Source organism: Peromyscus leucopus, chromosome 10 (genome assembly GCF_004664715.2).
Source record: "Peromyscus leucopus breed LL Stock chromosome 10, UCI_PerLeu_2.1, whole genome shotgun sequence".
Lineage (NCBI taxonomy): Eukaryota > Metazoa > Chordata > Mammalia > Rodentia > Cricetidae > Peromyscus > Peromyscus leucopus.
This window is the reverse complement of record NC_051071.1, coordinates 16381115-16391694: the sequence shown is the minus strand read 5'-3', so window position 1 is coordinate 16391694 and position 10580 is coordinate 16381115. Positions and strand designations below refer to the sequence as shown.

At 36.5% G+C, this 10580-nt stretch overlaps 1 protein-coding gene across 1 annotated transcript; it reads right to left on the bottom strand.

The window, feature by feature from the left end:
* Nucleotides 1-7466: 7466 nt before the first annotated feature.
* Nucleotides 7467-7751, bottom strand: LOC114703696 (40S ribosomal protein S27-like). The gene has a single exon (XM_028884552.1). It carries the CDS (start codon nt 7719-7721, stop codon nt 7467-7469), a length of 255 nt encoding a protein of 84 aa, XP_028740385.1. The 5' UTR covers nt 7722-7751.
* Nucleotides 7752-10580: the final 2829 nt, after the last annotated feature.

Sequence of the window (10580 nt, the reverse complement as noted above, 5' to 3'; positions counted from 1 at the left end):
AAATATTCATGCATAAAATCATAAAAATAACTAGCACTACTATCACAATTGTAACAGGCAGAATTATGCTTCTCATCAAGATCAGAAATAAGTCAAGGATGCCTGCTCTCACTTACAGCTATTCTTCATAGCATTGGAAATGCAATCCAAGGTAATAAAACAAGAAAAATAATTGAAAGTACCCACTTTGCAACTGAAGAAATATTGCCTGTTATAGAACAATCCTTTTCTACACTATGAATATGTATTATTCTCATTGGTTAATAAAAAGCTGACAGGCTGGTAGCCAGGCAGGAAGTTAGGCAGAAAAGCCAAACTGAGAATGATGGGAAGAAGAAAAGTGGAGTCAGGAGACACAAGCCAGCTGCTAGGCGAACAGGACACGTAGAAAATGAGGTAACAAGCCATGAGCCAAGTGGCAAAGCATAAATAGAAATATGGGTTAATTTAAGTGTAAGAGTTAGCTAATAACAAGCCTGAGCTATCGACCAAACATTTATAAGTAATATTAAATCTCTGAGTCAATTGTTTGGGGAGTGGTTGCCAGGTACTGGAGAACAGGCTGGTAGGAGAAAAATGTCCATTTACATATGGCATTCTAATATGTGGCTGAAACTTCCACATAAACCCTGACAAAGCTTAATAAAGGATTCTAGACACCTAAGAATGGAGTCAAGCATGGCTTCTCGGTAACTGCCTTTCCTCCACTGGCTCTATTTGCTGACAGTAAGCAGAGGCATGGCTCCTTTAAGAAATGGCTTCCTGGCTTGGTGCTAGGTGAAAAAAAAATGGGTGACTCTTTTAAGAGGCCCTACTACCAAACACTTACATGATGTTTATGAGCAGCCTATGGTATGCTACTCAGTGGCAGCATGAACCTAGAAACTCCTCAGAGTTGTCATGGTAAACATGGCTCCCAGAACTGGCAGTAAAAGTGTCTCTGCCACCATAAGACTAGAATCTCAGGGAACTGAGGGGGAGAAGCTGGTATCAACATGCTATGATCTAAGTTACACAACAGTTCTTTTGCTCATGTAAACAAAAAATGTTTGAGATGTACAATAAGGACAGATTCAGATAAAAGAGCCTCTAAAAAGGTTAGTTTGTTTAAAAAATATGCATAGGCTTAAGAGAGAGAAAAAAGAATATATACAGTCTTAGATTTAAAAACAGTTATAAAATAAAGTCATTAAAAAAGGAAAGGAATAATAAAATAAATACAATGAGCCACATAAAGATGGAAAATACACATAAAGATGAAAAAAGTCTGGATACTATATGTTGTGCTGTCTTTAAATTTTTTGACTACCAAGGAACAAATGATCACTGCTAGGAGACATTTGATTATGAAAGCTGCTAGATTAAATCAACTCATATATTTTAAACATATCTCGACTTCAAAATGGAAGTCAGAAATATGTTACAATTGGGCCTCACCTTTGGGCATTGATCCCCATAGACTTAAGAAAGCTTAAAGATTCTTAATGCACAGAAACAGAGCCACACTGGGCTTCCTAGTCTCACAGTCTCATGCCAACAGCAGCACAGACTCACCTCCCGACAGCTGCCTGTGAGATGGAGCTGGCCTCCAGCCGCCATGAGCTAAGTGGCATGGCTGTGGATTCCCACCACAGTACACAGAGGCATCTCCAAGCCATGCAGTATGGTGCATGGTGGATTTAGCCTTTGCTAGTATAGACAAAAATAAAAGAGGTTTCTGGGCTACACAATACTTTAATGAAGGCATAGACCCACTGCTTCCAAGAGTTGGTGGTACACATGTCTCCCAGAGCTGGCAGTAAATTTACTACTGCCATGTTGAAAAGCTGAAGTGGGCAGAGTCAGCAGGCAAGGCTGCCGCTTTTTGTACTAGCCAAGCAGTTTAACAATTAAAATCTCTCCTGGTCAGAGAAAGATTATAGATTCACAATAAGACAGATTCAGATAAAACAAAACTCTGAATGGTTTACCATGTATGTAAAAATGCATGTAGGCTTGGGAGAGAGAGGAAAAGGAAGACAGACAGTTATATAAAGAAATAGAGAGTTTTAAAAAATAAAGTCTTTAAAGAGACAGTAAAAGTAATATAAAAATAAGCCATGTAAAGATGGATATTACGCAGAGAATCTGAGTTATGTTGTCTTTGGGATTTTTAACTGCAGAAAGACATTTGATTGTAAAAGGTGATGAGTTAAATCAATGTATATATTTTAAAGATATCTTGATTTCAAAATTTATGTCTACAGATACGTTGCTTTGGAAAAGAGGTGCTGCTTCTGTTTCCACAGAAGATGAGAACCTGTGGATTTCTTCTAGGCTAATATGGTTTGATCAAGGAAGACCCCCTGAGAGGTCCAGATGATCCAACATCCAAAAACAGCTTCAAGTCAACTGGCTCAGAGAACACAGAGTCACAGACTACTCCAGTCAGGACTTGATCATAATTCTTAATTTTCTCAGGATCACCATTAGATTGCCAGTGCCCTCATCCAGCAGGAAGTAGTATGACAAACTATACCCAAATTCCCAAAATATTTTTTATGAATGTTTATTTTTATTTTATTTTTTTCCTTTTATTTTACAATACCATTCAGTTCTACATATCAGCCACGGATACCCTTGTTCTCTTCCCTCCTGCCCCCTCCCCTTCCCCCAGCCCACCCCCCATTCCCACCTCCTCCAGGGCAAAGCCTCCCCCGAGGACCGAGATCGACCTGGTAGACTCAATCTAGGCAGGTCCAGTCCCACCTCCCAGACTGAGCAAAGCGTCTCTGCATAAGCTTATTTTTATTTTAAGCAGGTTGATTATAAATACAATCTCTTTCTAAAAAAGAAAAGAGGATAGTATAGCTATGATAGGAAGAAGAGGTAGATTATTGAATCTACTTTTAAAGAACTTGTTTTACATTGCTATGGATTTTAGTTTATTGATACAAATTTAAAGTTAATTTTGTTATACTCTGTATATATATATATATATATATATATATATATATATATATATATACATTTCTACTCTTGTTTAAAGTATTTTGTTTGTGCAACTCATTTAAAATTGTAGTGTATAGTTGAAAAATATAGATTAATAATTAGTCCTTTATGATAGTCAAACTTAGAGTCATGTTAAGTTTTCTAGATATACATAGATACAATTCAATTGGTAGGTAATCTTCAAACACTTCAAAGGCCTACAGAATATGGCACCTAAAGTGTTTTAAAAACTTAAGACTTTTCTAGACAATGAGACATGTCTGCTCCTGCCAGCACCAATTACTTCAAGGAAGATGATGGGCACCAAAGACACTCCATATGGAGTTTATCTTCTTCGTGGCAAAAGTGAGCCATTTGGGCAAGAAACTGTTCTTTCCTGGACTGCTTGACAAACTATTGCATAAACTGAACTTGCAGGACCCATAGGAAGATGACCACTGAACTTTGCAAGGTGAGATGGTCCCTTGGTTTCCTGCTTTGCACAAGAAAGTGCCAGACATTCTACAGGACACAGAGAGAAACAACTGAGAGACTCTAGGCCTGTGGGCTGAAGAAGGATGCCCCAATGTTGCAGAGAAACTTTGGGTAACTGTCCAGGTCATCAGCTGTCTCTGTCATTCTAGATTTTTGGAAGTTGTTTACAATACTCTTCCTATTTACTTAGGTAATAGTATATCCTTCTGGGGTCTTTGATGTAGTTGAAGACTAGATAGTTATAATTTTCCTTGGTTATGATAAAAGAAATTGTAGACTCACAAATAAAGGATAGATGATAGAATTTTTTTTAATTTTGCAAAATACAAATAGACTAGATACTCTAACTATAATTCTTGCTTGAAAACTATTCTATTAAGTTAAAACCTTCCTTTTTGGTTAGACAGAAAAGGGGGAATGTTATGGAATAATGCTTTTTATATACTGGTTTAACAAAATCTTGATTGTCCAGTAGACAGGCAGGAAGTATAGGCGGGGCTAGCAGACTAAAGGAATGCTGGGAAGGGGAATAGCAGAGTCAAGAGTCACTGGTCAGATGCAGAGGAAGCAAGAAGACAAGGCAGAAGAACTGAGAAAAGGTACCAAGCCATGTGGCTAAACATAGGTTTAAATTATGGGTTAATTTAAGTGCATGAGCTAGTCAGTAATAAACCTGAGCTAATCGACAAGCAGTTATAAATAATATTAAGCCTCTGTATGATTATTTTATAAAAGGCTGCCAGACTGTGGGTGAGAGATTTGTCCCAACCATGGGCCAGGTGGGACACAGAACATCTTCTAACTACAGAAAAGAGGTTTTGGTTTTATTTCCATAGAAAATAAAAGACTGTGCATTCGTTCAAAGTTGAAGATGGTCAGGTTTGATTAGAGAAAATGCCCTGAAAATTCTGGCTACAAACATAAAGAAATAAATATAGAAAAACAACAAGACACATGATGTGTATTTTACCTGTTAAAACACTGAACAAAAAAAAATCATCTTTGGCTGAAGTACAATATGCAGTCTATACTTATATTAATGCAGATATGTATGTTGCCTTTAAAAGTTTATGTGTTTTCAGAGCAAGGGGATCAGACATCAATAAAAACAGATGGTCTGGGTGATCCATGATCCAGAACAGCTTCAAGGCTACTGACGAGGTGATCCGGCCTCACAGAATACTACAGCCAAGACTTAACAATTATCCTAAATTTTCTTAGGGTCCCCCATTTATTACCAGTGCCCGCAATCAACAGTCTAGAGAACTATGTCCACATTCCAAAAGTTAAATTAGGAATGCTGGTCATTGCTTAAGGGCTGTTGATTACAATTGTTATGTGTAATGGTTAGGAAAAAAGCTAAACAAAGGGGATTAGGTTCAGGGATCTTGTTATGAGAAGAGAAAGCAGGATATGTAAATGTTAGGATGAAAGGGTACATTATTGAATCTACTTTAATCCAGAAAAAACAACTATTAGTCTTTTATAGCTTACACTGGTATGGATTTTAATTAATTGATACAAATGTAAAGTTAATTTGTTATACTGTATGTATATTTCTACTCTTTTTTCGGGTATTATATTTATACCGCTCATTTAAAAATGTAATATACAATTAAGAAATACAGATTAATAGTCATCTATAACAGCAAACTTATAGTCATGTTAGGTTTCCAAAGTCACACTGAAATATATTTCAGATAGATAGGCAATCTTCAAACACTTCAAAAACCTATAGAATATGGCATTAAAGTGTTTTAAGAACTTAGACTTTTCTTGACAGTGAGACACATCTGTTCCTGGTGACACCAATTACTTTGAAGAGTATCATGGGCATCAAAAAAGCTCCATATGGAGTTTGTTTTCTTTATGGCAAAAGCTATCAATGTGGGCAAAGAAACTGCCCTTGCCTCAATTACTGACAGTTACTGTCCAAACTGGACCAATAGAACACAAGAAAGGCAACTACTGAACTTTGCCAAGACAAGGTAAGACATCCTTCAAAATTCTCTGTTTCATAGGAAAGTCTGTCAGATATGCTAGGCCTGTATGCCACAGTTGGATGCCTCAATGTTACAGACGAACTTTGAGTGACTATCCAGGCAGTGCAATGTCTCTGTCATTAGGTAACATTTTACCCTTATGGGGTATTTGATGGAGTTGAAGACTAGATAGGTATAGTTATAGTTTTTCTTAGTTATGATAAAAGATAAATTATATGTGAAACTTTAGACTCACCAAAATAGGATAGACAATTGAGTATTTTCTCTAATTTTGTCAAATACAAATGAACTGTATATTGTAACTGTAATTCTTAATAACTGTTTTTGTTGTATATAGTTTTACTATATTAAGATTAAAATCTTCCTTTTTAATTAGACAAAAAGGGGGAAATGCTGTGGAACAATCCTTCCTACATTATGAATATGCATTACTCTCATAGGTTAATAAAAATCTGACAGGCTGGTAGCCAGGTAGGAAGTTAGGCAGAAAAGCCAAACTGAGAATGATAGGAAGAAGGAAAGTGGAGTCAGGAGATACAAGCCAGCAGCTAGGTGAGCAGGATGTGTAGAAAACGAGGTAGCAAGCCATGAGCCACATGGCAAAGCATAAATAGAAATATAGGTGAATTTAAGTGTGAGAATTAGCTGGTAACAAGCTTGAGCTATTGACCGAGCATTTATAAGTAATATTAAGCCTCTGAGTCAATTATTTGGGAAGTGGAGGGTGGGAGAGAAGCACTGGATTGCAACTGTCTGTATTTTAAAAACTACATTTTTCTTTGTTGAAAAGAATCTTTAAAGGAGCCATCAGAACAGATGAGCATTTTCAGCAGTGGTGCATGAGATATTACACCAAAGCCGCTGCTCTCATGTGTGCACCAGCAATGGACAATGGGAAAATGAACCCAGGCCCAGATGGATACGTCACAGAATGTACCTGACTTTGAGAAAACTAACACCAATACCCTTCAAATTATTCCACAAAATAAGAAAGGAAGGAATACTTCCAAATTCTTTTTATGAAGCCAGGACAAAAACCCAATGACAACAACAGATTTACCTATTTCTCTAATGAATATATGAATACAGATGTAAAAATTCTCAAAAGGGAGATGGAGAGATGTCTCAGCAGTTAAGAGCATTGGTTGCCCCTCTAGAGGACCCAGGTTCAATTGCAAGCATCCACATGGCAGCTCACAAATGTCTGTAATTCCAGTTCCAGGGGATCTCTAGCACCAGGCCTGCATGTGGTGCACATATCTGTGCATGCAGGCAAAATACCCATACACATAAAGTAGAATAAATAAATCTTTTTAAAAAAAATCTCGAAAGGAAACTTGCAAATTGAATTCAAGAGCAGATCAAAAAGATTACTCATCACAATCAAATTGGCTTCATTTCAGTGATATAGGCGTGGTTTAACATATAGAAATCAATAAATACAAATAATTTAATTTTTAACAGCAGCTTACAGGCCTAGCATATCTGACAGACTTTACCGTGAAGTAAGAAAATTTGAAGGACTGCCCCTCCCTGTCTTGGCAAAGTTTGGCAGTCACCTTTCTTGTTCCTGCTGGTCCAGTTTGGACAGTAACTGTCAGCAATTGAGGTAAGGGCAATTTCTTTGCCCACATGCCTAGCTTTTACCATTAAACAAAAACAACAACAACAAAAACTCCATATGGAGTTTCTTTAATGCCCATCATCTTCTCTGAAGTAGATCAGTGCTGCCAGGAGCAGATGTTGTCTCACTGTCACAAAAAGCCGTACATTATTAAAACATTTTAAATGCCATATTCTGTAGGTCTTTGAAGTGTTTGAAGATTACCTATCTAATTGAAATATATGTTTATGTACCTCGAAAACATAACTAACATGACTGTAAGTTTGACTATTATAGATGACTCTTAATCTATATGTTTAATTATGCATTACATTTTTTTTTATCCAAAATGTGTTTATTGGAATGGTTCCCACTCATCCTGAATCAGGTGCTTTTCAGTGCTGCTTCCTCCTGAAAGAGCATTCTTCTGTCAGCCTCGCTTTTCTGCCTGTGGGCTGACAGAGAACAGTGGAGCAGCCAACACACAAGACTACCATTTGTGCATGGCTAAAGACCGTGGTGATCTTATAGCATCCTGGGCATTTCACGTCTATAAAGTAGGAATTGGGGCTCTTCACCAGGTGCTTTTTCTTGTGTTTCCTCTTTTCCTCTTCTGGAGAGGGGTGAAGGAGATCCTTTGGGAGAGGCATGTTCTCGTAGGGAGGTCGTCACCGCTGGAAAAAGCGCATTACATTTTTAAATGAGCTGCATAAACACAATACCTTAAACAAGAGGAGAAATACACATACAGTATAACAAAATTGATTTAAAATTTGTATCAATAAATTAAAATCCATACCAATGTAAAATATTTTGAGATTAACAGTTGTTTTTTAGATTAAAGTAGATTCAATAACCTACTTTTTTTCTATCATAATAATCTACCCTTTTCCCCATCATTTCCATATCATTTATCCCTTTCTTCTTTTAGAAAGAGATTATGACCAATAACAATTTGTAACCAACCCCTGTTAAATAAAAATAAACATTTATAACCAATATTTTGTCACCTGTTTAGAGATTTTTTTGGTCTGAATCTGTCTTTACTGTGTGTTTTTAACCCTTTTTGTCTGTCTGAGCAAAAACTCTAAATCTGCCATGCAGTAAACCTTGTGCCTTGGAGACACCTCTGTGTACTGTTGCGGGAATCCACCATGATATAGCTCAAACACACACACACCTCAACCAGAGGACGAGTCTCACATAAGAGACATGAACTATGAAGCTGCTCTCGGCTCTGTTTTTGTGTATCTAGAATTCTTTCTTTTAAGCTTTTTCAGGCTTTATGTGGATGTACGTGCATCACAATGGAGTGCCATATGTAAACAGAGATTCATCCAAATAGATAATATATTTAGGAATAAGCTTGACCATAAAGTGCAAGATTAATATACTATAGACTATGAATACATAGAAAGAACTTAACTTAGACCTGGATAAGTGGAAAGACATCTATGTTCATAGGTTAGAAGTCTTTACATGGCTAAAGGGCCAACAGTCTCTAAATTCATCTAAAAGATTCTGTGTAATACTTATCAAACTATATCTGCCTTTTGTAGCAGTCAAAACAATCCCTACCTATAACAAAGTAGTAGGAATCATAGTTCCCTATATCAGAACTTACTTTAAAGCTATAGTTAGAGAGATTGTTTGGTCCTAGAATAAGGTTAGGTATGGAGATGAATGAAACAAATAAAGGTATCAGAAAAAGTCACAGTTAAGGTCAACCAGTGAGGTTGGACCCCTATATCATGTATACTTCAAAATAGATGAGTCAAATACCTAACTGTAAGGACTAAAATTATGTAACACTTAGAAGACACAGGTATAACCTTTTCTAACCTTGGATATGGGCAATTTTTTCTTACATATGACATAGAACCCACAAAATTAACAAAATAATTACAATTAAATTGGGTGGCATCAATTTTTTTAATGTTTATTGAAACATAAAAAGAAAGTAAAACATAAACAATGCACAGAACATGAGGAAATATTTGCAAACCATCTACTTAATAAAGGATTAAGATCTGGAGTAGATAAAGAACCTTCACATCTCAACAGTAAAAGTATGGCTAACCTACTTTAATTAAATGTCCAATGTAAGTGATTTATAAATTCAGAAGGTAAATCAATGTTTGCCAGGGGCTTGATAAAGGTTAGAATGTATTTAACTGGCAACAGTTACAAGTTTCTTTGAAGGGTAATTGAAATAATTTGGAATTATAGAATAATTCTTATTCTCAATGAAATTGTAGAAAGAACTCATTAATTTGTCAGAGTATAACAATAACACTATTTTGTGATAAATCAAATATGATTTTAACATAGAAAAATGATTTCAAAGAACTTAGTGACTCTATTGTTACAAAATTCCTTCAATTATAACCTGCTTCTTTATGTGAACAAATCTCCAAGTTTATACTTTTAATAATGAAAAGTAACAATAGAAATGTTAACATCCTTATCCCAATAACAATAATCTTCTCAGAACATGTAGAAAAGACCCACCTGTTTCACTGACATGCATCTTTATTAGATTTTATACTGTATGTCTAAGTGTACTTCTTTTTAATTTTAAAATATATTTTATTCATTTTGATCACTGACAGAGATGAGTATTTATAATGTTAACTCAACCTGAAATAAATATTTTAACACTTCAACCTTCAGCTTGATTTCATATACAATCCAGTGGCCTGACCCTCCCACATCAATCATTAATAAAAAAATAAAAAATAAATAAAAATAAATGCCCCGCAGACATGCCTACAAGCCAGTCTGATGGAGGCAATTCCTAGATTGAGGCTTCCTCTTCTCAGGTAAATCTAGTTTATGTCAACAGGAACTAACTAAGATGGGTAACTACCTGGCAGTTACCTATCATAACTATATAGTAAAACCCTACAGCCGAAGACACCACCACATGTTTGGTTGTTGGACCCAAAGAAACCAATCTCAAACCAACCAGGAAATCCTGCCTTTGTGGCTAGCTTCCTCAGTATCTGAAGGTGCTGTGCAAGCTGCTAAGAAACAAAACACACTGTGGTCTTATCTTACACTGGACTCTGCCTGCTACAGTCCTGACCCATCAGGCAAGGTGTGTCTATTGGAGCAATAGAGACTCAACTCTGATGGGGTAACTGACCAATTTCAATCGTGTTTGAGTTCCGTTCCCCAGGAGCGAATTTCATGCCTGGTTCTGTAATCCTGGTCAAAAGTCCATAGCTGGGGAGGTCCTAAGTCCCTAGGGTAGAGCCTGTTGTTGTTATTTTGCTAAATGGCCACACTGACAAATTCCCTTATGAACATTTACATTTATACTCATAGACACAGGCTGCTCTCAAGTTGGTCAGAGCAACTTCTTCATATGGGGACAGCAATCAAAGAGAGAGGCATGGCTGGTCAAAGCACTGAGAATAAGAGACTCAATGCTCAGCCACAAGCAGGACTTTTACATTAATCACTACCACCAAGGCTCGGGGAACATTGTGGAACGTGAGGTGGAA

Excerpts from the sequence above, each read along its gene's own strand:
- LOC114703696 (XM_028884552.1), bottom strand. The coding sequence starts at position 7,721 with ATGCCTCTCCCAAAGGATCTCCTTCACCCCTCTCCAGAAGAGGAAAAG.